The following is a 27302-nucleotide window of genomic DNA, read 5'->3' as shown; positions in this document are numbered from 1 at the left end:
GGTTGGGTTTTGTAGCATACCTGGTGTGCTGGAGCCTGCTCCCTGCCTCGGGCTTCAAACCCCTTGATAAATAGCAGCCAAGCAGTTGGGGGAAGGAGTACAGGAATGTTTTGCTGCCTAATCCACACTGACACCTTGGCTTCACCCCAGGTTGCCTGTCCAAATGGCTCTGCCAAGGAGCCCTGCCTGTTCAGCAGCCATCCCAGGAGCTGTGGGGTGGGTGTTCGGAGCAGAATGGGACAGTGAGAAATTCCTGCTCCCTCCTGCATCCTCTGCGCATTGGGGCTGCAGGTCCCCGGGGAGGAGAGGCTGTAGTCCAGGCAGAGCAGGCTGATTTCTGTCATCCTGCCGTGCCATCTTGTTATGCCCTCGGTCCCATCTGCTTCCAGAAGCCCCTGTCCTCCCTCCACCCCACTGCAAATCACCACTGCTTGTCTCTGTGCCCTACCTCTGTGCTCCCAGCCTTGCTCTGCCCATTGCCCTGTTGCTTTCTCCCACCTTTTCCTTCTCCAGAAGCTGGATGCCCGGCTCGTGAGTGGTCTGGGGTGTGTGTGGCCATTCTGGGGAGGATGATGCTTTGTGTGGTGGTCTTTAGCATAGTTTAACTGGTGACTTCCTGGACAGGTATTAATTGTGTTGCATGGTAAACACGTTTGAGCAACCAGCGCATTGCTGTAGCAGCTTTTCTGTGTGGGATTAATAAAACTGATGTTTTTTGTTTAAACTTTATTCCAGAGCTCTCGAGGTGTGCTCTGTGTTGTCGTGAGTCAGACTTCCCAGCCCCGCCATGCAGGACAGAGGTGATGTCCTCACCTCAAAGAAGTGACAGCGGAGGCCCAAGACCTCAAGGGTGGCCAGGCAGCTGGAAGTGGTGGAGGCCATGGGCCCTAAGGCCTGGCAGCAACTGGCCAGGCAGTGCAGCGAGCAGCTGGAGCTAGTGAGGTCTGCCCTGGCCCTCGAGGAGAACATGCGGAGTGGCTGAGATATCTGAATCTGTAACCTGCTCTGGCTTGATGGCTGGCTCTCAGGGCTGGACTGAAGGTCGCTCGGTGCAAACTGTAGAGCCCCGGATCCTGTCCCAGCAGTCCCTCTTCTTCTGACCTTACCAACACCACTGTAGCTGCAGGGGGGCCACCTTGCTTTTCTGTGTTAATTTTTCAATCTGCACCATAAAAATTCCCAGCTGTGTATTTTAAGAGATTAAACCTGCTTTGCATCTGTTTACTTTGCAAATGATGTCTCTAAATTGAGCCTAAATCTAAAATAATTCATCGAAATTAAATCTTAATCTTTCTAACACGGTGATGAAGCTTAATAATCACAGTTGGGGTTTCTCTTTAAAGTCTTGTAATTTGTTTGGGGAAATCTTGAAGGCACAAAGTGAGTGTCTTCCTTTTTGTTACTTCTATCGCAGCTGTTTGAGCCTGGTACCCAATTAATTGATAGCATCTTGAGGAAGGATAGATGTTTGCATAGCTCAAAATCCCTGTGTTAAACCAATCTCTAGCTGCCCCACCTTCCTGAGGACACCCTCAAATAGCCCATGTTCTCCTCAGCTTTCTGTGCCTGGAAAGAAGCGCAAGAGAAATCTTGTTGAAAGACATTTAATGTTGACGTTCTCCTGCGATTAACACTGTGATAGGTGGTATGCTGCTTGAGTACTGATTTGGGAAGCTATTTTAAGCGGTAGTAGTGTAAAGCAGAGCTCGCCAGGGTGTGGTACTTGCACTGATGGCTTGATGTCAGTTCAGACTGCAGTGCCAGGAGCCTGCCGTGCCCAATGGTTTCCTCTGCCGTTGCCACCCACCAACTTGCTGATGGTGGCCCTGAATCAAATTAAAGTCGTTGACGTGGCAAGGGTAATGTGATTTTGGTGGTGCCTCTCTAGATGAGGTAGTCAGTTATCCATTATCTCTGGCATAACATCTTAAAACCCCATGGTATGTTTGAGTCCACGTCTTCTGAGGCATTGTTTGTCCTGTCCCTCCGGCAGGGTGGCGGTGTAGTGTGGGTGGTGTTAGGTTGGTCTCACGCACTGTGATGTGCAGTTTTTTGCGTCCAAGAACCAAGTTCCCTGGTTGATAGGAGAACCCATCAAGCCTTCTTTCAGTCTTGTGCGTGTCTTTGCCCATTTCTTCCTCTTGCAGTGGTCAGTTGGGTTAATGGCTCTCTGTCTCCGGAGCCGCAGCACCTTTTCTGAAAGGTGTGTTTTTTCTTTAGCCCTTTCTATTGTGCCTATGATCTTGGGCCTGAAACTCCTGCAAGGATGGTTATTCCACTGAGGTGCAGCTAGCTGCCCAGCTGCTTCCTGACCTTAATCCTTTGGCAGCAGCAGCTTCTGTGGGTATTAAGTTAAAAATGAATGGAAAAGCTTTACAGCCAACCTAGAGAAACAGCTTAAGTGTTCAAGCAGCAAGAAGAGGCAAGTTTGGACTGATGTATTTGCTGGTCTAAACGTGCATCCTGTTACTGCTTCAGTGCTTAAGCTGTTCCTCTCTTTACAGAGAATAATCTTGGTTGGAAGGGATCTTTTTAGCCCAATGCCCCACTCAGTGCAGGGCCAGTTGGATGAGGTTGGTTGTAAAGCTTTTCTGTTTGCTTGTAAGTAGACAAGACCCAATTTCAGCAGCATGTGGCCAAGCGTTAGTCTCTTTGTTAACTGACATAGGGAGTTATGTAGCTGAGCTGCAAAAACGCATCCTCCGAAACAGGAACAAGCGAAGATTTGGCGGTGAAAATCTGGGCCAAATAAGTTTTTGAACAAGAGCTGGCGCAGTAAATCAGGGTTGAGGTTTGAGCTCTGTCCAGTCACTGCACCAAAATAAAAAGGCAGGACGAGGAAACGAGGGAGCAGAGTGCCCCCAGCTTCCTTCTGCTTTGCTGAATACTTGGAAGGGGTTTCATAAAGATCCTTCCATCCACAGTTAAGTGTTTAGCAGCAGCTTGGTGATGCTAGTAGGGGCAGTGACCTTTCTTGGTGCTGCTAAGCTTCTGCAAGCAGGCAGAAAGTTAACTGGAAAAGACGAATCTGTGGGCAGTAACAGCTATTTTAAAAAGCTGAGAGAAATAATCCCCCTCAGCTACAAAATGATCTTCAGTAAATTGTTGGGATACCAGCTGTCAAGTCAATGTTCTGGTTCCTTAGTGCACCCATCTGCCCCAATCCTGCGTCAGCTCTGTGTGAGTGCTCAGGAGTTTGTGCTGTTTGGTTGCTGCTGATCTCTTTAAATACGAGACGTGGCAGGTAAGGGCTGTTTTCTCACTTCGTGTCTTGAAGGGGTTTATGCCAAAAAAAGTCAGAAATTCTGCTGATTCACAACAGTGTCAGTTGGGAATTAATTTTTCAGAGATTGCTTGGTGCGGTACAGTTCTGCATTCCCTTAAGCTGTGCGCAAATCACATGAGACTTACTATGAACACAGATCCTCTTTGGCTTCTCTCTGCATGTACTCTGCATCTGAAATGCTCTCTGGATCCTCTGTGTCCCACTGCAGCCTCTTTTAAGCTGGTTGTGAAACTCCTTGTTACCCAGTTCCCTGCAAAGATGGTTCGAAACTGCTGTCAACCCTCAGTGTCTGTGGTTAATCCAGAGGAGGTGTGTTAATGCAAAGGGGAAGGAGGGAAGGCATTTGGGACAGAAAATCTTTCTCTTTCAATGTATTTACTCCAGTTTTGATGCCATTTAATACCTTTTTTTTTTTCCCCCCCCTTTGTACAGGCAGTGGCTTTCGAGTATAGGTGGAAATTAAAAGTACTTGAACAGGGAGGCAGCCCTGGAAACAATCTGCTTGAAGCTGGGAGGCAGCACTTTATTACAAAATCAAAAGGCCTTAAGACTGGAAAAGAGAGAGGCATTTGACATCATACATGATTTAGCCTTGCTTCATTCAGAGGCAAACTTGCTGTCACCGGGGCAAGGCTAACCCTCTCTCCTAAGGCTGACAACACTGGCTTCTTAAAGCCTAGCTTGGCTTTCCCTGGGGTAAGCTGTTTGTTTTCAGAGTGCATCAGCGTGCAAAAGATCATCAGAGCAGGCCAGGCTTGTGCTGAAATACCCCATGTCTGTCAGCAGTCGGCTCCCACACAGAGGTAAGGCTCGGCTCTGGGATCGCTACCCTGTGTGGCCCTTGCTGGGGCGGGGAGGAGTGTGCTGTACTACACACCGTGCAACAGCAGCACAGAGGCGGCTCCATCTAATGTGTTATCTCTGTGCATCCTTGGCACAGGAAGGCCAGAGATCCCTGCAGGAACAAGATCCTTCTCTTGGCCTCTTGGAGCTTCTTCCCCTGCATCAAGCTGCTGCCTGACCCTTTAACTCTTAAACTGTGCAACCCCAGCTTATGGGTGAGGTGAGGCTCTGGGACATCATTGGTGGTTGTCCCCTCTGCCTGTCCCACTCACTTCGGTGCCGGCTGGCCAGAGCTGCAGCAGCTTGTTCTCCTGTGTACCCTGCTCTGTCTCTGTCTTGGGCAGACACCACAAAATGTACTTGGCTGCACCATCTGCGTTGTTACGCCTGGGCGAGTTTTTGGCCTCCTCGGTGGTTAACAGAAATAGATTTTAATTAAAAGCTCATTATCGAGTTGTCGTGTAGCATTAGTAAATAAAAATAACTTTTATGGCCCTGTCTTGTGGCTCAGTAAGTGGCAACTGAAAGTATTTGACATGACTTTATTTTTGAAAAAATGGAAGAATAGTGCATATTTGATTCCCCGTTTGCTCCAAATGGGCTTTAAATCTAAATAAATGGTTGTCTGTGGCACTCCTCTTATCATCCAAGTCCAGAAGGAGAAATGAATGTGGTCTGCAGTCTCAAAGTTATCTCCATTTCAGTTGTAAACTGTTGTGGGTGGTTTGTTTGGGCATCTCCTGGTGGGATGAGGAATAGATATAGCCTACCCATTTATTGTTTCCCAGGTGGTTAGTGGAGGGATTCTCTGCTCAGACCTTGCCCTCTCCCTTCTGCCGTCTCCCTCCCTGTTTCAGTGCAGAGGTGTCACATCCTCGTATTAAAGCTTGCTTCTAAATGGAAATAACGTCACAGAAGCTGAGCATTGCTTCGGGGGCTTGGTCCCCTTTTCTGCGTGGTCTTTTAGACTGTCGTGTCATCACAACAGGGGCTCTGTGCTATCTTCTCATCTCTGGCACAGAACTAACAGTTAATAAAATGTTCTGCTAAGGTGAAAAGCCACTTTCTGCATTACTTAAGGGTAAATTGGTGCAGTAAAATATTTCACAGATGTTAGTAATTTCTTCAGGGTCATGCTTTAAGCCAGTACCGTGCCTTCTGCAAAGCGGTTGCATTGTGTGGGGTACAGAGGGACTGTTGTGATGGGTTTGCTCTGGGAGGCAGCGTGCCTGGGCTGAGCTGGTGAGCGCTGCCTTAATGTCCTCCAGTCACTTATTTGTGCCCTTATTCCCCAGCCTGACCCCAGGGATGGCTGAAGGTCCGGTGGTTTGCATTTGTGATGACAAGGAGGTGAGAACTCTGTCCACCGTCCTTAGACAGAGCCGGGTTCTGTCCCCTGGAGTATGGGCACCTCCCTGTTGTCCAAGGAGAGCTTCTTGCATGAGGAACCTTAATCTTAACTGGTTAAAAAATGTCCTTTTTTTTTTTTTTATTTTCCCCCTTTTCCAGGTAGCTGGTATAAATTCAATTTGACATTGTTGGAAGAAAAGCATCAGCCTATGCCAGTGGGTTTTGGGAACAGCTCTTCTCTGTAGACCCTCTGCTCAACCCTCTCCACGCAGGATGGTTGCACCCTCTTGTTCCCCATTTTTTGTAGTGCTTGGCCTCCCTCCTTGTCACCGCATGACAAGGGGATCTCATAACCCTTCTGCTCATTTTTGTGGCTGGTTTATCAACTCGTTAGCTAAGGAATAGTTGTGAAACTTGACAGAAAGGTTGTGCACAGAAATACATTGCCCAGTTGCCTGCTAGTTGGAAATGACTCTTGGTGCAGGTTAATAAATAGTGCAAACCCTGTTAATAGATGCCAAATGCAATGTCTCTGCTGGAGAAAAAGATGATGCCAATAACCCGTACTGGAAGTACTCTATTCTAGCCACTGGCTGCTGAGTTTTAAGTGTTTAGTGCTGTTTACTTAAAACGCTCTGCTGATAAATTGTAAGCACTCTGTACTTAGTAAAGAACATAAATTCCAGCTCCGCAGAATAACAGCCTTGCAGCGCTTACCCTGTTTATAAAGCAGTTCGTCCACGTATTCCTTCAATGACTTGCCGAATATATCTAACAACCCGTGTTGCCATCATGCTAATGGGAGAAAGCAAAGCTGCAAATGCAAGAGGTGACGCCTGCAGCTGATGGAGGATGCTGAAGCAGCATGGTCGCATTTGGCTCCGTCCTACGGGTTGGGTTGAGGTTATCGTGATGTGGGTTTTTATTGGGAGATTGAACTTTATTACAGCATCGTGCCAGCCGCTCTGGCATATGGCTGAGAGGGGATTTTTCTCCTCTAAGCCTCTTTGCTTTGTTTTCAGAAGCTCGTAATGGCTTGCAAAATCGACTTTGTGCTTCAGGTGTCACTTTAGTGCGGAGCAGGGGAATGGTGCTACAGGCAGAGGACGGGATGGGGAACTGCCAGCCCTGGATCTCCCCCAGGCTCTCTGCCCAGCCTTGGACAGCAGCTCTCTCCATCTCCCTGTGCCTGGGGGGGTGTCTTTTTTGGTGCTTTATGGCCAGAAAATGTGGCAGTTAATGATACGAGGCCTATCAAGTAAGGGTAAGGAGGGCTGAGGTCCTGAATGTCTGTATAACAGTTGGAGTTCAGCTGTCAAAAGATGCCACTTGAATGCAGATTGTTATTTTAAGTACCGAGGTGTGGAATGAAATCACGCATGTTGAAATAAACGTGGCTGCTGTTCCATTTATATATTTAATGAAGGTAATTCAACACAGTCGGGGAGGATGTCTGTGCGATGTTTTGGTTGGAGACTTTAGCACTGTGCAGGCAGGAATGTTAAATATATATTTCTGCCATAACGTACACGTGCAATGACAGAGTGGCTGTGTAAAATCTAGCAGCAGAAGCAATCACTTAAAATATTCCTGTCACCAAATTAAAATTGCAGGGGGGGGGGAACACACAAAGTTCTTGCTTTAATGCTCGCTGCTGGTCTTGGAAACTAACTGCCGGCTTGCTTTTAGGGAGGAGGTCTTTGGGTCGTGCCAGCTGGTGCAGTGTGGTGAATAAGGTTTCGGTGCCGGCATGAAACTCTGCAGGGGCGGCTTGGTGGGGAGCCGCAGCTGGTGGAAATCCTAGCTGGGTGGGACTCGGTGGGGTTGCTCCAAGGTTGTTCCAAACACCGATCCCATGGGACATGGAGCGATGTCTGGGGAGGAGATGCTCCTGTCAGCAGCATGCAGGAGCCTGTCCTAGGAAAGGTTTGGTGCAGGGCTGTGTGCATGCAGGCACCGATCGCTCATCTAAAGCAATAGGCTGAAATGTGGTCTTTGCAGAAAGAAAAAAGCCAATAACACTTTATGCAAAGCAGTTTCATTCTAGTTAAGAAATAGCCCTTTGATGGCAGCCTGTTTTTATGTGCCTACAGAAATGGTACAAAATAGCTGTTTAAATGTGTCTCGCTCTGTTTTGTCTGAACCCTCGAATTAACCTCCCTCTTAAAATAATAGTCAGGAAAAGATTTTCCGCAATCTGAGCCATCCTGTGCCGAGCTGGAGCTCATCATGGGGACTGGAGGCTAGCTAAATGTGTGAAATTAGGGTTTTGTAATTACACTGCAAAACTTGCTCCTCCTGGTGTTTTTGACCTCGAGGTGTTGACGGCGCTTGATGTGAACTGCAGAGAGGCTGTTGCAAGCCGTCCTGGGGTGTTGATTTTTGGAGGGTATCGTCGGCTTTATTCTATTCTGAGCCTGTCAGTGTGCGTGTGTGTGCCCTGTGAGGGGGAGAAAATAACGATATACTCATTTAATCAAAGCTAGCAGAATGGCAATAAGCTTGTCCTCAACAGCTTTGCCCACAAGGCGGCAGTGGGTGACAGCGGGAGCGGCATGTCACCCGTACCAGCAGTCCCTGCTGTGCCTGAGCATTAATATTGATGCTGTCCAGGTGGTACCAAGATTGAGTTGTAGTGACAAGAGAATGTGCCGAGGCCCTTTTGCCCTAGGGCTTTAGAGTAATGGCCATATGTCTCAGTCCAGCAATTGTTTCCACCGTGCAGATGGAAGACCAAAGTGGCTTTGGCATATCAGATTCATCTGTTTTATGTCCCTCTTCACCTTTCTGCCTCCCAACGCCTTCTGTTTTTATGAGCAAACTTCAGTAACAACATAGATGCAGCTGCAAGATTGCTTGAAGGACACGGTCTTTGAGCAGGACCAATTTTCTCTGCTCCTGAGCTGCTTTGTTACCAACATTTTCAGCAGAAAACGCAGTTTGACTCTATCAAAACATGCTCCGACCGAACCACTGACTTCAGGGATAATTTTTTTTCCAGAGCTCTTTTTCCCTTTTACATGTGCAGGGTCGGTAGCTCTGAACGAACCCACTTCATGCATAGATCGTTTCACTTGTGATTTTCAGGAGCACATTGTTCCCTTGTCTGTGGAACTGTGTTGCTGATACTGGACTTTGCTCAGGGCTTCCTGGGGCTATAGGTAGAGACGTTAAAGCCACTGAGGGGCAGTTAAGAGTGATTTTTATTTCTTGCTGGAAACAGGCTGCTCATAGCAGTGCGTGGGTCAAAAGCAACGTCAACAGACCCTTCAGGTCCTCTGTTGAATGTCGGTGGGTTGCCAGAGGAAGAAACGGGGGCTTTATTTACAGTGTTGTTTGCAGGGGTGGGAAAAAAATCACATCTCAGTTTCCTAGTGAGGGAGGAGTTGGTGATTGGCAGATGAGATCAGATGGAAGGATATAAAGTATGCTTTGTTAGCATGTTTCCTTATCTGTACCAGATGCATTCTCCACACTCGCAAAGGCATTGTGAGGTGAAAAAAAGGGTGGATTTTGTTGAACAGAGATGAAGGTTTGAAATCCATCTTTATAACTCTGCTTCCTGTTTGCTTTCCTGCAGGTGAAGTGGAAGGGGAAGGACCTGTTTGATCTAGTATGCAGGACACTAGGACTCCGAGAAACCTGGTTCTTCGGGCTTCAATACACTATCAAGGATACGGTGGCTTGGCTCAAAATGGACAAGAAGGTTGGAACCAAATTCCCCTTGAGACGTTGTGTGGGATGACAAGGGAGAATGTACTTTTTTCCTCTTTCTTCGATTACCCAAGGTTGTGTTATGTGTGGTATCGAAGTGAACGGGGTGAAGTGTATTTAAATCTCATCCCCATGGCACCTGTAAGTCAAGCGGGGGAGAGTTGGCAGAGATACCCCACCCCAGCTCCTTCTGAGCTGTAAAGCCTTGGACTGTGCACACTGAATCCCCTTGAGGCATTTTGGAGGGAAGACAGCCATGCTGGGGTGCTAGACTTCAGGGTGACTGTAATGTAAATGAAACCTAAAAGTCTCTCTTCCATGCCCCTGAATGACAAAACCTTTAGTGGAAAGTTGCATCTTGGCTTCTTTTGTTGTTGAGATGTACAAAGAGCTAGGGAGGAGAATTACCAGAGGAGTGAAAAGGAGATGGAGATAAGGGAGGAAATGATTCCCAAATATGCAAGCCTCCAGGTTGCTGAGAGGCAAGTTAGAGAAGTGATAGATGTGGTTCTGTTTGCATCCAAAGAATGTTATACTAAAACCAAACCGTAATCAAGACTGTGAGAGAGGTCTGGGTGTCTCGCATGTCACGCCAAGGTTTTAAACTAACGTGAATCTGAACTGGACAGTGCCAGCACAATAGAAAGGTAGCAAGGGACAACACTGAAATACAAGGGGAGGCAGTGCAGGGAAACAACGAGAAAAGTCAGATGGTGGCGTAGCAGGATATACTATTGCTCTGCAAGGTTTGGAAGAGGCAATGTGCGTACAGCAGATCAGGATCAACCTTTGCTGTCTCATTTCGCATGCTGTTTGTTTCTGCCTTGTTTGTTTTCTTGCATCCTTATGAGTGTCAGAAATGTTTGTTTGTTTTCTTTTTTTAACTGTGGTTTCTGAACTACTTAGGTTGGTTCGTCTGTTCTAGATGTCTAAAATGCCTGACAAAAGATGTGCTGATCTGAACAGAAGGGAACTGTGTCTTGACTGCAAGAGGCAGAGCACTGAAGAAGCTGGAAGGAGTAGCTGAGAATGGCTCTTATATCCCACAGGTTCTGGATCATGATGTTCCAACAGAGGAGCCCGTCACCTTTCACTTCTTGGCCAAATTTTATCCTGAGAATGCAGAGGAGGAACTGGTCCAGGAAATCACACAGCACTTGTTCTTCCTGCAGGTAGGAACCTTGTCAGTGCACTGTTTTCCAACCCGAGGGAGAAGGAGCCAGGATGAGCAGAAGTGCGAGAAGGTTCCAGGGTCAGAAAGTTGGTCAGCAGAATGTAGATCCTCATTGTTATGTTCACACCTCTTTGAAGGGTGATGGTGTCTTCACCAACAAAAACTTCTTAAAATAGGTCAAAGATGGTTTGTCTGGATGAAGCAGTCACAGATGCCCAGACTTGCAGACCTCGTAAACTAGCTGTCAGGAATGATTAGGTGATTTGTAATATTAGTGCGTGGTAGCTAGGGAAAATGAATTTGTCAGATGTGGGCTTGAATGACACACACAGCCTTGGAGTCCACCTCTCTGCAGGGTGTGCATATCAGTTGTGCTGAGGGATGGCAATTGCCTTTGTACATGATAGCATCGTTATGTGAAGCAGGGGAATTTCATCCTCAAGAACAGCATGCAGCCAGCCTGCTTCATGTTTGGGCTGTACAGCAAGGTTCACTTCTTCACAAAACAGCCTTCAAATAACTGGAGCAGAAGAAAATCCCAGAAGCTCAGCTCCATGAGAGACTGATGGTGAAAGCAGAGGAGAAGGGGAAGCCTAATGGTCCCGCCTGCCCCAGTGACTCGTGCCCTTACATTAAGCATTTGGAAACCATGGTGAACACTTCTTCAGGCTTTTTTCTTTTTTATTTAAAGTATGCTATAAAACTTTATTTCCTGAGAAATTGGCTCAGCTGATGTTGTAGCTGTGCTGTGTGGCTGGTAATGAAGAGCTTCTATCACAGGAGCCCTCCTTCAGACAAGATCAATTTTCTGAAACTATTTCTTAGAAAGTGTTGTATCAACTACAGTTACAGGCAGTAGAGTAGTCCTAGTCAGACCCCTAGGTACTCACTGGGATGTCTTAGCTGCTCTGTGGCTGTTAATTTAAAGTTTCTAAAACAAATTAATTATATACATGAGAAAGACACTCATTCTTACTTTTGTTACGCCAAAGTAGAGGCAACCTGGATTTGTATACACTTGGAAATACCACTGTAGACTTCAGTGTGCCCCGCCCTTTCAAACAGATCTCAAAGTGAGCTCACCAGCTCCTTGGTACTCCTCGCTCTTCCAAAGTTCATCTTTGTTCTTCAGAGCTAAAGGACTTCTAAATGCAAAATATTGCTGTTAATTTCCAAGGTCTGTCTTGTGCACTAGTGTCTCCTTAGGGCTATTTTTAAATGTCCCATTTGCCATGGGCTTTATCCTTGATGAGGAAAAATGCTGTTGGCATCTTTGAAAAGGAAAACCGAAGAGGAAAAACAGTTAAAGCTGCATTTTATAAATGCAGACCGTGACTTTTCTACTAGGATTTCTGATGATGAGAGGAGCCTGGGCTCCTGTAATGTGTATGGGAAGCGGGAGCACACGTAAGCTTGCAGACTCTCCTGTTTTTATCTTAAGGCAGGAGAATATCTTCTGTGATTAAGCTGTAACCAACTTTGAGGACTCAGAGCATGTTATAAATTCAAATTGATGTTACTGCGTCTCTGTGACAATCCACTTAAGTCTCCCAGGAAATAGTATGCTTTTTTTCCTATCCTTATTCTGGAAAATTAAGTGCGCAAAACCAAAAAATATCAAACATGACAGGTTTAATTTTTTAATGCACAGAAGCCACGAAACGTAAAGCCGTGGCTTTTGGGAACTGCACGTTGGCTCTCATGGGAGCATGTGCAGGGCTTTGCCTGCTGCTAAAAGCACTGCCACGGAGGTGACCCGCCGCTCTCCTTGCTGTCGGTGGGATTGGAGGGAATTAGCCTCGAGCACAGGTGAGCACTGACTCATAAAGAGGCCTGAATATCCCAGACCAAAACATTTGTGTGCTCAGAGACTTGGCTGCAAACTTCTTTTTTAATTTAGTGTTGTGTATAGATGTCGTATCAATCCATAGCTTATGCCTTAAGAGGTTTTATCTCCGTGTTTACACGCAAGACTTTTTTTCCACGCCCTTGCCTTTAGCAATGGGATACGGGTTCTGTCATTTTCCACGTATAAATTAGCTCTTCTCACAAACCTGTCTGAAAACGGTGGCCTGTGAAAGCCTGAGCCCTTCCCTTGTGAGCCATCAGAGACTTCCTGGGTCTGAACTGTAATTAGTGTTAGGAAAATTACCTGTGTGGTTGACGGCTCGAGTTAAAATAAACTGCAACCATCTGCTGTGACAGTCATGCTTTGCACTGCTCCACTAAGTGTGTGCTACGTGTCCTTTACTGCTATATGCAGGTGAAGAAGCAGATTTTGGATGAGAAGATCTACTGTCCTCCTGAAGCTTCTGTCCTGCTGGCCTCTTACGCTGTCCAAGCCAAGGTAGGCACAGGGGAATTTTCCAGGGGCCTGCCGATGGTGGTGGTGGGTTAGTCTTGCCCGTGGGAAGCGAGGTGCTTTGCGATGTACCCACTTCCTGAGGAAGAGGAAGGCAGGGAGAGTTGTTAAAACTTGGGAAGTGAGGCGACTACAATAGCACTATTGCCTTCTCTGCACAGCTGCTTCCTGGCTACCTTCAGATGTTGGACAGATTTTTTGCTTTTTCTTTCCAGGCCTTTTTAGCAAGCACTCAGCTTATGAGCTGCAGTGCCTGCTCATGTGTGGCTTACTACTGGAGCAGGTGAATTCCCCAAGCCCATGCTTTTTTGGATCTCCTCCCTGCTCTTGTCGTTCTAGCCAGAGGCAAACCAGCTGTGCGACCCACAGCTCTGCTGCTTCCCCAGAATACTTGTCATCATGATAACTACTTTATTTTGAGTGCTACAGCTTGCCACGTTACTGCAGTGTTAAAGAGCTCTTCCTGACTTCTCCCTTTATCTTGGGTTTGATCTTGGGTATTTGGCCTCACTAGACAGAGGAAGAAGTCAATGGTTACTAAATTCCCCTCATTCCTTGGCTGCATTCTGCCCTGGACCCAGAGTCAGCATATTTTGCTGAGGATTTATTTAAGAGAACACTCTTTTCCAGTCTGGAGCATGCAGCCTTGGACAGCTTGCCGCAGCCCACAGCAGAGGGACTCCTGGGATAGAAGGAGCAGCCCAAGATTCAGAAGTGGGGACATTCTTGCAGGAGGGGAAGTAATTTGTCCCTGATTATGCACAACATACACTGCTGCTCAATTACCAAGTCTTCTAGCTAATCTCCAGTTTATGTGCGTAAAGACAATGTCTTTGGAAAAGGAGTGACTGGAGTCCGATCGCAGCCCAGCTATGTTATCGCTGTAGTCTCATGGTTGTAGTTGGTTCTGACTCTGGATGCAATTTAGGGAGGTGTTTTGGCTTGCAGAACCACAGGCAGGTGGCTGTGCCCTGGGTCTGGCCTGTCTGCCTGTCCTTGAGGAGGGCGACCGTCAAGCAGCTTAGGAGAAGCAGAGTAGCTCTCTGGTCTGCGAGACCGCCTTAGCTGACCGTGCAGGAGCGGGGCTTTGGCTCTGTTGCCTGAAGAGAGGACCTGATCCAGGCTGGTTGGAAACAGAGGCCAGTCCTCAGCGTTTCACTGTGGCTTTTTCCATGTTGCTGTATAACCTTCCTCATAACCCTTTAGTCCATGCCCGGTTTGTCTGAATACAGCCCTGGGTGACATGCAGCAGTGTTCTTTGATGATGAATGTTTGAATTTACTAGAAGAAGATGTTTTCTCCTGATAGTCAGATGAAACCGTACTTTGTTTGAGAGACTCATCAGCCAGGGAAAGACAAGTTGCTTTTAGAAATGTTTCTATTTGTGTGAAACATTCATCACTCTTGTTAGAGTACATGAGTAAACACTTACTTGGCTTTTTGTCTGTTGACCTGCTGAGCTGAGGATACATAGGGGATGACTTTTCCTGTTGCCAAAATGAATAAACCATTGGGTAAATATTGAGCAGTGTTAACTCTTGGCCGTGACAGCTTCTGCTCGTGCAATCGGGAACAGGCTGTAATTTGGTACAGGACTGTTGTGCTGTCCCCTTTCTCTTCTTGCAGCTCGGCTGCTGACCTTGGTGCTCAGTAGCACACTCGATGTGCTCGACACTTGGTCAGCTGGAGTCAGAGCAACTCTCCTAACCTTGCATGTCTTGATTCTGCACAGAGATTCTGAGAATGTGGAAGAGGGATGCCTTCTCTGATCTTTGCTAATGTGCTTTCATGTCTGCATCAGACATGGCTTTTCCTTGCTGCCCCTCCAGGCAGGGTTTCCCCTTCTGCTTTTTTTTCAGCAAAGGAGAAAGCTGAAAGCACGTCTTCGGTACAGAGCTGGGAAGAAAGATGTTGCAGGTCATCTCCTTCCAGTTAAACAGGATAATGATGTCCTTTCTGGACAAGAAAGCGGCCACTGAGCACAGTAATTTCACTAATAATGTGCTGATTTGCATGATTAGGGGCATAACAGCCTGACATAGCAGTGTGTTTGCAGCCATTTGATTGACAGCCAGGTTGGTTTGTAGTGTTGTTGCACACCTACCTGCAATAACAAAGTAAACATGTGGGTCATAAAAATAAAAGCTTATTTATTTCTATATTGTTGTGTTCATTTGGGGAGTTACTATGTGTTTTCCCCTCTAGTCCTGCCTTCAAACCACCCACACTGCTTTCAGGTGTTGGAGGCGGTTCAGGTTTTAAATAGTCAGGAGAGACGTGGGATCTACTGAAAAATGCGTCCCAGCAGAAAATGGTAATGTCCAGGAGGTTCTTCCATTTCTTGCCCCTTAAATGCAGATTGCTGCCATGCTGCAGCCCTCTGAGCACTTCAAATCTTGTAGCACTAGCAAAGGGATCTTTTATTTTTGTTTTTTTCCCAAAACCAAAAAACACTTGGTGTTAATAGTTTGAAACTGAACATGCCTGTATTTATCCAGGAGGATGTAAGCCAGGTGTATGAACGAGGTAAAGGCAACTTCCATGTGTAACCATGAATCTTAATCATATAGTTCAATTACAGGACCTGAAATTCCATGACAGTTTTGAAGTAATGATTTAATTGAAAAGGTCTTTAAAAGTATGTTTGGTGAATCATTTGATCCAACATATACTGTAATACTTAAGCCATTTGTTGATTTTTGACTTGTGAATAATTAATGTTCTCATCCAGACTCCCTCTCAGTACAAATATTCCTTTGGGACGTGGCAATATTTTTCACCACATGAAAATCACGTAATCCATACTTAGTCTTGGATCTCCACGGTAGATCACAACAAAAAATAATTGCCTTAATCCTATTTGCTATTATTTTCATCACCTAAAAATGATTTATTTTCTGCCTCTCCAAGGTTATTGGAGTTGTTTCCTTTGCCAGTGCCACGTTTTTATTGCTGTTCCCTTTTGATGTGGGTTCAAGGGACGTGTACCTGCAATGCACTGCTTTCTGAGGAGCTCCGAGCATCTGTAGACCTTGGAGGACAGACAGTTACCGCTGCTCAGCACCCTTCTGAATGAAATCCGTGGTGGTTTTGTTATATTAATTGAAGTCTGAGTCAGTGTTGATTGTTGCATGCTTCCTTTGCATCTGCATTGGCTCCAAATCAATATTTGCGTCTTTAATCCCTGCTTGTCATCTATGAAACGTTGCTTGCTGGGCTGCAGAGAGGATTTATGTGTAGACGTTTGATGCTGAGCTCTGGTTTTAGTGTACAACGTGATGGTTCTGGCATTAAAAGGAGGCTGATATGGAAAGCTTCCTGACTTATTACATGACCACCATGTGTGTCTTGGTCTTGGTTTTAAAGATTGTCACCATTTTGTACTTTCTGAACTGAGGTCCTTCAGAAATGCAGGGAGGGAAGGGCTGTCTCCCTTGCAAAATGAGTGACTTGAGCAAACGTTGCCATGTCTTCTGTAACTGGGTAATGTCACTGCAGAAGTCCTGTTTGCTGGGTGAATGAAAATTGCAGCATTTCGTGTACGTGCCTCACATCCATCGTCCTCTTCTCTTGAACTTGCTAGGTTATTTGAGGTGCCGCTTTCTGGTGGTTTCCTGACCTCTTAAGCTGTACAGGAGGTAAATTCATTTTCACATGCACTGCAGGGACACTCAGCTTTTCAATCTGTTAATAAGCAGTTTTATTTCTCAGTCACTTTATATGCTGCTCAAAAAGATGTAAATCTAAACAAATACTAGTAATTACTGGATGCACTTAAGAAATCTGAATTGGATTCCACGACCCAGTCGAACAACAGACCCTCTGGCATAACAACTGACACCCGCCCAAGAGGAGTCTGTCAAACTCCTGTAATTTTTTTTTTATATTTGTTCATTAGGGTGGTGAGCAGCAACACAGAAATCGCCATCTGCCTCACCTGAATTACTGGTATTGCTCAGCCTTTGGGGACAGGTCCTTGTCTGTATCTTGACTCCCTGTCCCACGACCAGTGTGAGGGCAAGGACCTCTCAGCTATAGAGTGAGTCTTTCCTTGCATCGGAGGAAGTGTTTTCTGGGCATGGTAATTAGAGTAGAATAGAATAGTTCAGTTGGAAGGGACCTACAACAATCATCTAGTCCAACTGGTGGACAGATGGTGAACGTCAGCTGGTGGTGGACATCAGCTGATGGTGGGAAGTTTTGTTCTGCTTCCACCTCTGCTGCATGAGTAGAAGGAGGATGTTAGTTTCTATTAGTGATCAAATGACAAAGAAAATACGGTTATTAAATTTACCGAGCAGCATATGTTCTCTGCTCTAACAGGTTGTGATGTGAAGGGTGTAAGCAGTCTGCATTTGCTCTCTCCCCAGGGGGTGGATGTGTAAGGGTGAAGAGTTTTTCTTGCCCATGTTATTAATGTGGGGTGGGCACAATGTCTGTGCTTCTTTCCAGTACGGCGATTACGATCCCAATGTCCACAAGCGAGGCTTCTTGGCACAAGAGGAGTTGCTTCCAAAGCGGGTAAGGAGCTCGGCTGAACAGAGGAGTAGGTTTCCAAGCCTGGTGGTGTTTTGTGTAACAGACCCCTTTGCGGAGAAGGTCTCCGTGAGACTGCCTGCGGGGTGCACCCTGCTTTGCTTTCCTTGGGCTTCCTTACCACGGCAAACAATCCAAAAAGGTGTATTGAGGGAGGACAATTCAATTTCTTTCTGGCATATTTTAATAAAAACAGAAGCAAACATTTTCTTTTCACAGTTTTATCCTGCCTGCATCGCGTCGTGGTGGCCTGGGGACAGTTTGACTGTGCTGTGTGCTTGGGAGGGTTGAGTGAGTGCTGGGCAATCGCAGGGTGTGGGGCTGAGTGTGCCCTGATGAGAGTCCCTTGTCTTGAGGCTGGACATGGTGCTGGTGAGGGGTTGCTTGTGTTCAGGTGTTTCTGGCTTGCTTGCTGGCTAAGGAGACTGTGACAAGAGCGGCAGTGTGACCTGGTCTCTGTCTCCCCACGTATCTCAGGTAATAAACCTGTACCAGATGACTCCAGAGATGTGGGAGGAAAGGATAACAGCCTGGTATGCAGAGCACCGAGGCAGAGCAAGGTGAGTGTATGCTGCAGTGGTGACTTGGGGTCAGTCCCCTTGCCTGAAGAGTCACCAGGGTTTGGGGAGCTTGGGCAGGTGATGGATGAGCTCTGCTGACAGCAGGGTTAATCACAGCACACCTCTGTAGCAGACTCATGAAGGGCATAGGGCTTGCTTTGTTTTCTCTGCATGTGCCCTGCTGTCCCCTTGGTCACTGAGGGGGTCCTCGAGAGACTCTAGGACTGATGCTCAGTAAGGGACCACCTGCAGAGGGGCAGGGAGGCAGGCAGCCCTGCCTGTCTAGGGGGTCAGGGTGCTTTTTCAGCCAGGAAAAGAAATGGGGATTCAGACTGCCTCAGGTGGTAAAAGGTGCTCCTTGTGGGGGATAAGCCTAAAGTCAGATGGATCTGAAATGGGGGCTTCCCAGCCGGGGATTTCCTATTTATGCTTAAGGGATTGGGAGATGGACAAAGCAAGGCTTGAAGTGCTGCATCTTGCTAGGCAGGCATCAGCAGCCATTAAGATGCTGGCAAGCTGCAGAGTGGGATTTGCTGTTGGACTTTATTGATCCTGCCAGCAAAGACAGGCTTGACCTGTGTGATAGAGACAGTCCACGCTTTAAAGCCTTTTGAGTGCTTAGGATCAGAAAGAGCAACCATCCCCCCCCTCTCTCTGATCCTACCAAACATTGTAACACTGGCCTTTTTTTCCTCTGACAGAGATGAAGCTGAAATGGAGTATTTGAAAATAGCTCAGGACTTGGAGATGTATGGAGTGAACTATTTTGCGATTAGGGTGAGTGTAGGTTGTGGGTCATGTTTTCTTGCTGGTGTAGCTGTTGTGTTAGTCTTCATCTTTTGCATTGCTGTGAGATTGGATGAGTTGGAGCCTTGGAGAGCCAGCAGCCCTGGGAGATGGCTGCGGTGCATTGGTGAGAGTCCCTGCTGCAGCATGCTTCACTGCTAGCTGCTGGGAAGGCAGAAGCTCTTTTAACATGCAGTGCTGGTGGGTCACTGCTCAGGGCTGGTTGATGAAGCTAACAATGGCTCATGTCAGACCCTCTGAGTGGAATAAAAGGGTCTTCTGCTCTTTTCTTTCCTCCCATAGAATAAAAAGGGCACTGAACTGCTCCTTGGAGTTGACGCCTTGGGTCTTCATATTTATGACCCAGACAACAGGTTGACCCCTAAAATCTCCTTTCCATGGAATGAGATCCGGAATATCTCATACAGCGATAAAGAGGTATGGATACATCTCCCCTCTTCCCCGAGAGCAGTAAGAACACAGTTGCAATTTAACATGATTTGTCTTAGCTTCTTTGTCTGCTGTGCTTGCTATCAGCAGCTTAGCTAAGGGCAGCTCAGCTCCTCCAATTGAAAACCTTTCTGAAACCTTCCAGGAGTGAGCATACAAGAGGTCAATTGGGAGCTATTCTCCTGTTTGGTTTTAGAGTATGTTCAAACCCGCTATGTAATTTTTTTCAAAAACCAAAATTGCTGTTGATGTGCTTAGCCCAAATATTAAAGCTCAGAAGTTGAGGTCTCTGCTTTACTGTATGTATTACAGTATATATTACTGTGTATATATACTGTATTATGAAATATAGTGAGATGTATTCCTGGTGAGAAGAGCTCTTGCTTCTTGCCGTATCATTGCATCATCTTGAGTCTTCAGGCTGCTGGGCTTAGTGTAACAGCTGGAATCTTTTTAGGAAGTTGAGTAATTTAAGCCTACTATTGGATAGATATTTATTACATCCAGAGCATAAATATAAGTCTTCTGAATCATTGGCTACCAAACCTAGTTGAGAATAGCAGTGAAACTGGCTGTGGAGGGGGAAGCTGATCTGCTCAATTTTCAGTCTGTGAGAGCTGCTCAGAGAAAACCAGCTGCTTTTATGGTAAGGAAGAAAATTAACGTCTTAATTAAAAATTGTTTTCCAACCTAAACATGATATTGATGAGGGTAAAAGCTAAAGGTTTTTCATCAGCTGCATATATTACATGTCTTGTGAAGTTTTATAAGTAGTAAGGCTGTGCTGGAATTGTCTTTACTTGTTTTACTCCTTAAAAATAAAGAGCTTCACAACTCTGCAAAACAGGCCAGCACTTAGTGGCTTTCGAAGGCTTTCCTGCCTGTGACACATGAGTGCAGTGGAAGTTGTCTGATCAGGCCTTGCCTCAGAAATCTGGAGATTGAAGCCTCCATAACCAGGCCTTGACACAAGACTGTAATAGAGCTTTCTCTTGGGGGAAAGGACTGCCACCTTCTATCAGGTCAATCATCTGTGTAATAAGATGACCACAAGTAGACCTGACGTGATAGTAAACAGGCTTAATAGCTGGATATGACAGCTTTGTCGACACAACAGAGGGGTTTAATCCGTTGTAATGAAGATTGACTGTTTACGTGGAACTGAAATTCCTCTCCTGGCATATTTCTGCTGTTGCTTTCAGTGACTGGTGGGGCTTCTGCCGGAGCCCGAGTCCAGGGACATTCGCGCACGTCTGCCTGTGTGAAAGTCTTAAAAGATTGGCTCTTAAACTGACAAAACAAAACACTGCCAGGGCGAGTTCAGCTGAGCCCTTTTCAGGTAGTACAATGTATTGACAAATAGACCTACTTTAATGGACACAGACTGCCAGCTCGAGCGCTGTCTCTTCAGCCGGTTATTTTTGTAGCATGTGGGGGAGTGATGGAATAGATGCATGCCTTCTAAAAAATGCAGTGTTGCGGAGCACTCCATCTCTTCAAGTATCCTTTTGTTAGTTCAGAGTCTTCTCTCTATCCAGGGGCTGTCTTATCAAAACTCTCGAGTCTGGCGATGCCACCTATATCCTCTTGAGAGGCCTGCTGTGGGAAAGGTCTTTGGAGAGCGTAAACCCAGGCCATGGTTACAGCTGTTCGGTTGGTGTGCCAACCGGAGTTGGAGTTGTGGAGTGTAAATACAAGTTAGAGCGAGGGAATAATATTTTGAATTGCAGAGCAGTCTTGTGACACAGCTGACTTCTGGAGAACAAATGCATGGAAAATAATTTTGGGGAGCCCTTGTGAGTGGAGGTGTCAATGGGAAGGACAGCAGCTGCTGTTTCTGTGTTTCTAATGCAACCCTCCTGCCCATCCATCGGGCAGCTGTGCTGGTTCTTCCTCCGTTCAGAAGTGTCATGAGTTTCTGCCATACCTTCTCTGTTCTCTACAGCTGCCAGGAGAGCAGCATCTTGCCTTTCCTTGGGAGGTGCTGAGCTGTCTCTGCCCTCTGCAAGGTGCTCTGCAGAGGACAACGGCTGTTGGGCATTGCAGTCTGTAGGTGGACAACACTCTCATTGCTTCTGTGTGGCACTCGCTTTTTTCTGACTGGAGGAACAGTTGTCTCCTTGGTTGCTTTTGATACTAGTTCTCTTATTGGCTAAAAGCCACAGGGGCAGTTCTCAGGCTTGTTTGTCTGACACTGCTGACCTCCTCTGAGCCAAAGCTTTCAGTACGACTTTTACAGCTGCATTTTTATTAAATGCACCGCTCTCTGATAACTCCCTCCTCCTTTATTTTTTCCTTTTCAGTTTACTATTAAGCCATTGGACAAAAAGATTGATGTTTTTAAATTCAATTCATCAAAGCTGCGTGTGAATAAGCTGGTAAGTCTACAGACAGAGTAATTTTTATTGCCTACAGTACGAGTTCTGCCGGCAGTTACAAGACAATGTTCTTTTGGGGCTTTTCCTTCGAGCAGTCAGTGGGAGCGTGCTGGCCTGGCTGGACTGTAGATGTGATTTGATACAGCAGTTACTAATCTGTCATAGCTTCTAGAAGAGAAGGGGGAAGCTCGAAGTGAAGCTCCTTCACAGAACCTTTCCCCCCTCTCCTGTTTTTGTGCTCCCTTTCTGAGCTCTCAGGTTACAGCTGACCTGCATGGTGGAAGCACTTAGTAAGTAAAACTTACTTGTCAACCCCGTCTTTGCTCCAGATCCCCATTCTTCTTCTGTGGATCATTTCCATTCTGCTCTGTGACATAATCTCCCTGTTTGGGATGCACTGTTATCAGAGTCGCAGTTGTGTTTTTTTCCTAGGCTGGTCCCCTGTGAGGACACTCTCCTTGTAGAAGGATGGAGGAGGCTATGTTGAGCTGTTCTGTTCAGGATTCGTGTTAGAGACCAGCTTTAGCTAGTGTTCTGGATTTGGTATCTGGAGGAGCTTTGATCCAGATTCTGTAGTAGCTTTGCACTGTGTTAAGTTGCACGAGGGACCTGCAGAAGGCAGAGGGGGATATTTTTCCTGTCCTTATAAGAGAGGGAGGGGACCTTTGCTGTCCTGGTTATAGGCTGTCCTGTACTTCACATGCCATAGGGAAGTGGGGCTTTCTGACAAAGGTCTCGTTCACTGCACTCATCAGGTTCATAGTGCTGAAGCTCCTCTGACTCCAGGGAAGTCATTTGTGACTTGTGAAATGGAAGATGGGCATGTGAATCAGTCCTTTAGAAAAGAATCTGAGTTTAGAAACCTTCTTTTGTTGCTAAAAAGAGCTTTCACTCTTCTGTGTATCCACCCCTTTGCTAACGCTCCTCTAGTATTGCTGCATTCTTTGTTTTCCTTGAGTACCAGAGGAAACCACACTGGTGCTCAAAAGCCTTCAGCAAAGGTGTCTGAAGATGTCCAAGGAAGTTTTTGATAAGCCTTTCTGTTTGTCCAAGATGGAAAGTGGTTTTCCTTCTTTTTTTTTTCTTCCTTTTTTTTTTTTTTTTTAAAATCTCAGTGCTTTAAACATGCAGCTGGGAGAAGGTGCCAGTTCATCCTGAACCTAAAGAAAGGGGGCAGTGAGAACCAGGGAGCCTGTCAGAGCTGTAGAAGTCTTTGTTTTGTTATTTGGCCTAATGCCTTTTTAGGGCTGGTGTAACACTTGCCAGAACCGTGCTGTGCTGGATGCACAGAAAACAGAAGATTGGTCTCTGCAAAGAGCTGATAGCCCAGGAGCTGGTGTTTGGTATGGGACTTGGCTGTGCCTTGGCTCCCTGCCCCTCATATGGGTATGAGAGCTCATAGGGTTTGAGGTCAGTGGGTGGAAGTGCTTACAAGCACCAGACCAAAGCAGTTCTAATGTTTTTGTGTGTCAAGAATACAAACCACCTCATCATCATCACGTGTACAGCTGTTTCTCTCCGCTCTTCACCCTTGACTGGAATAGATTCTTCAGCTGTGTATTGGAAACCACGACCTCTTCATGAGGAGGAGAAAGGCAGACTCGTTGGAGGTCCAGCAGATGAAAGCACAGGCCAGGGAGGAGAAAGCCAGGAAGCAGGTGAGAGACATCTTGTATAACTAGACCGTGAGCCAAAATCAGAAATGCAAATGAACTTGGGAAGGAACAGTCTCCAGAATGACATCAAGCACATGGAGCAGCTTTGAGGGACGGTCCAGCTGAACAGCTCTTTTTAGTAGCCTGCTCCTACCTCGCCAGTCATTCTCAACTTGGCTCTGCAGGTTGATGGCAGCCTGGCAGCCTGAGACCAGCCCCTACACTCAGGAGCAAAACTAGGAGGATGGGAGGGAAGAGCTAATCTGGGTGTCCTACAAGTGTGTGTGCATCTTCCCTGCCTTGGTTTATGCCTGGGTGCCGTAGCTGGAAATATGTAGTATGCTGGGGTAGTTGCTTGTAATTAAAGCAGGGGCTGTGAGGGGGAGCTGTGCTTTGCTGTACTACTTCGCCTCATTTTCTAATTGCATGGTGATGGAATGCACGCTGACATTTTGGGGTGTGCAGCCTGCATGCTAATTCGGTGCTGGCCTCCTTTATCTGCCGCAGGCCAGCCCAGGCAGCAAAAATGGCTCTTTGGAGGCAGCAGCGTGTAGCCGATGAGCATATATCAGCAAATTGGATTGTATGAATCATTGTTTTCTGCTCGTAGACCTTTTCTACTCACTGAAACCTGCACCGCTAATCTGAGTACTGGTGCTTAGGATATAAATGTCCCTTTCACAACAAAGCCACTAGATAGCAGCAGAAGAAACCAAAGCAGTCAGTTGCACCCAGGAGAGCCTTATGCTCAAGGGACTGCTAAGTTGATGGATTCGAGCATGTCCACAGAGGTGCCTGCATGGTGCTGGAGTTGGGGTTGAGGTGCTCAGCTGGCCTGGAAATGTGATGTGGCTTGTCTTGCAGGCAACTCTTGAAGCAGCTCTCTTTCTCGTAGCTTGTGGGGTGGCAGGAGAGGACAGGACATGAGTCACTAGGAGGGTAACCAGGCCAGCGCCTCTGGGGAAGAGGGGCTTTTTGCTTCCCATGGGGATTTTTCTGGTCAATAAGGAGTTGGCATTAGTGAAGCAAAAGGTCCTCCTTGGAAGGAGCAGCGTGGTGTCCAAGTGCTGGTGGCTTCAGGGACAGGTTTCACAGTCTTGTTGAGTTTTTGGTGCACATTTGAGCAACACCAGCAAGAGCTGCAATCTTGTGCTTAGTTGGGTTGCTGGGAGAAGTGAAACAGGTGACCCCCGGGCACTGAGAGTGAGCAGAAGCTTATCGCTTTGCGTGAGCTCTCAAATCCAGAGCACTTGTGCTCTACGGGAAAGGTCAGGCTTCTGCTTGGGTTGGCTGACCTCTCCCGAGCTAACCACCATGCTGTCTTGCCTGCTCTCTCCTCCATCCCCAGGATTCACTGTTGTTAACTGGTTCCAGATAGTCCTTTTATGTTGGGAGTTCTTGTTAATGGAAGTCCTGAGTGGGATGCAGATCATAATGATAATTAATGAGGGGAATCTTTAATAGAAGGAAGCAGAGCCATTAGAGCAGTGGGCGTCCCACTTTCAGAACACAGTTGGTGTCCAAGGAGTGGAGAAATGTGTCTTGTCACGCTTATTTTGCTTATTAAACCCAGCAGGTGGCCTGTGCAATGCTGCAAGTCCTTGCTGTAGCATGGATATTGCACCCATCTCTGTCGTACTGGAGTGCTTAAACTTGGTGTGTTAATTAGCCCCATGGTTCCCTTTGGGCTCTTGGCTAGCGGAGAGGCAGTTGTCAGGCATGCTCTGTCTGCACAACACTCTCAGCATCTTCTGGGAAGAGGTGGCAGGATTCTGGTGGGCTGTCTCAGCCTAGTTTGGATCTTCCCCTCCTGGAGAAGCATTGCTATTTCCTGCAGACAAGAACTGGAGGGAGGGAGTTTGTCATATCTAGGAATTGATAGGGGTGGTTGCGCTCTTTGTGACCTCCCCTATAAATGAGTGGAAGTGAAGTTTCCAGCATGCTGGAATGATGTGTGATCAAAAGTAGCAGCTATCCATGTCCTTCAAACTCCTGCCTTGCAGTATGTGTATGTTTAATATTTTGAAGATGCCCTCAGACTGCCCTTAAGCCTAGTCTTGCCATCAGTTCAACTTGCCGTAAGAAACTCTAGGCATAGCTGGAGCTCTTGGAACCCTACTTGTCTGAGTCTGCCCTGTGAGTTAGCGTAGAAGGGGACGTACTGTCTGGGGATGTAATCACCTGCAGGCAGCTTGTGGGGCAGCGCTGTGGATAACTGCCTGATCAGAGGATAGGGGATTGTCTTGGGAATGGCACTCTTCAAGGGAGCAGGATGCATCAGATCACGCCCATTTAGTGAAGTTCCCCATGTTGATAAGCAGAGAGGCGGCAGCAAGTGCAGTCCTGTGTTCTAACCCCCTTGTAGTGACCCTTTCTCATACTATGGAAAGCCTTTCTAATATGTGTTATTTCTCCTTGCTTTCCCCGATACCTTTCTCCTAGATGGAACGGCAGCGCCTGGCCCGAGAGAAGCAAATGAGAGAAGAGGCTGAGAGGACAAGGGACGAGCTGGAGAGAAGATTGATGCAGTTAAAGGAAGAGGCAACGATGGCCAACGAGGCTCTGGTGAGTCTCTGGGAGGTTGTTTCCCGAGGCACTGCAGCTGTTGCTCGCTCTTTGCACTGATGAAGCATTTTAGGAAGCACACTGTGACTGTCCAATGGCTATTCTCAAACTGCTACTGGCAGACGGTGATCAGGAGGCTGGATGGGGTTGATTTCATCTTGCTAGCCTGCTGTGGCAGGAGTACAAAGGAGGATGACTTGGGACAGAGCCTGGGCACATCCAGGTCTTGGCTGCAGAAGGCTGCAGGCTTTCATGGAAGAGAGGGACTCTATGGGCCATGCGGAGCAAGAAGCTCAGGACCCTGCTCCTGGGTTTGTAAGCACATTTGGGGAGACATTCAGTGTGCTTGATGACTTAATGTGCCTTAATTCTCAGATGAGGTCTGAAGAGACAGCGGACTTGCTGGCTGAGAAGGCTCAGATCACAGAGGAGGAGGCCAAGCTCCTGGCTCAGAAAGCAGCTGAGGCTGAACAGGAGATGCAGCGAATCAAAGCCACAGCCATCCGGACAGAGGAGGAGAAGCGACTGATGGAACAGAAGGTGCTAGAGGCAGAGATGTTGGCACTGAAAATGGCGGAGGAGTCGGAGAGGAGGTCAGAGGGTACAACCTTGCAGCTGCCTCTGCTTTGCTTTCCAACCCCCTTCTGACTCAGCTGAAAGAGTGACTTGTGCCTTGAGTTAGTCCATCCAATGGTTTGCAGTGAGCCCTTGGCCCCCTGTGCATGTACAACAGCAAATGACCCCAAGGCTCAGCTGGTTTTCTCTCCATCTCGCTGTTTGCCACAGCTGGGCTGTCCCTGAGTGGGAAACGGTGCTGGTAGAGCAGTGGTGGCCCTGATCTCTTCCGGGACTGGAGCTGGAGACCCTTCTCTGAAGCCTTCTTTGGGAGAGATACTGTGGCGAGAGCAGCAGGGAAAGGGGCCGTCAGCTAGCGGGGGAGAAGGTACTGTGGTCCTTGGCACTCTGCCTTCCGCGCCCTGACAGCAGCAGCAGAAGCCAGCTCTACTTTTGGGTGATTTCTGCAAACACCCACTCTGCATTCCCCAAAGTATATGACAACATTAATAACACTTGGTTTTGTTTTTTTTTTTTTTTTTTCTTCTGGCTGGTAGATCTACATTCCCTATTTTCTCTTTATTTCTCTATTTACCTCTCAGTTGTTTAGTTCTCCTTACCAGTTGTGAGTTAGCCTTGAGGTCAGGTTAGCCTTGAGGTCTCCCTAGCTCTTGGAGTCCTTGCTTCTTGTTAAAATTGGCGTTACCATCCTCCTGATAACAGAGCCCAGGTCCCATGGTGTGTTTGGTAGCAAGCAAGTAAAAGATCATTCTTGTTTCCTTCCAACTGATTACTCCTTTCCGTGTGAGAGCTTGCTTGGTGTCAGCCCTCCTGCTTGGATGAACACTGCTGTTGTCCATCTTTTCTTGCCTTGGTCTATATTCTGTGAAGTCTCCACTCAAATTTCATTCTGGCAGACTTCCTTCCCTCCTTTGGCTTTCTCCTTGCAGGGCCGGGGGGGGGGGGGGGGGGTGGCGCATCCTTGAGGCTCAAGGGTAAATACTAGCTTTAGAATTGCTGGGCCCTGCAAGTAGGCAAAGCTGTGCAATCCTGGGTGCTTTTTCCCTTTTGAATGTAGTAAATAATCG

At 47.0% G+C, this 27302-nt stretch overlaps 1 protein-coding gene across 7 annotated transcripts in view; it reads left to right on the top strand.

Moving 5' to 3' along the window:
* Positions 1-27302, top strand: part of NF2 (NF2, moesin-ezrin-radixin like (MERLIN) tumor suppressor) — a 48803-nt gene that overhangs the window by 2498 nt on the left and 19003 nt on the right. For 5 of the 7 annotated variants that reach the window (XM_075719097.1, XM_075719096.1, XM_075719099.1 and 2 more), the window contains exons 2-12: positions 9060-9185; positions 10243-10365; positions 12631-12714; positions 17182-17250; positions 17743-17825; positions 18527-18602; positions 18915-19049; positions 21365-21439; positions 22984-23097; positions 25537-25659; positions 26035-26252. In XM_075719097.1, the coding sequence (XP_075575212.1) occupies positions 9060-9185; positions 10243-10365; positions 12631-12714; positions 17182-17250; positions 17743-17825; positions 18527-18602; positions 18915-19049; positions 21365-21439; positions 22984-23097; positions 25537-25659; positions 26035-26252 (1226 nt within the window). The remainder of the gene's footprint in view (positions 1-9059; positions 9186-10242; positions 10366-12630; positions 12715-17181; positions 17251-17742; positions 17826-18526; positions 18603-18914; positions 19050-21364; positions 21440-22983; positions 23098-25536; positions 25660-26034; positions 26253-27302) is intronic. The other 2 variants (XM_075719102.1, XM_075719101.1) reach the window with 2 other exon arrangements.

The sequence above is a fragment of the Pelecanus crispus genome, chromosome 11 (assembly GCF_030463565.1).
Source record: "Pelecanus crispus isolate bPelCri1 chromosome 11, bPelCri1.pri, whole genome shotgun sequence".
Taxonomy (NCBI): Eukaryota; Metazoa; Chordata; class Aves; order Pelecaniformes; family Pelecanidae; genus Pelecanus; species Pelecanus crispus.
The sequence above is the reverse complement of the archived record's forward strand: the minus strand, read 5'-3'. Positions and strand labels throughout refer to the sequence as shown.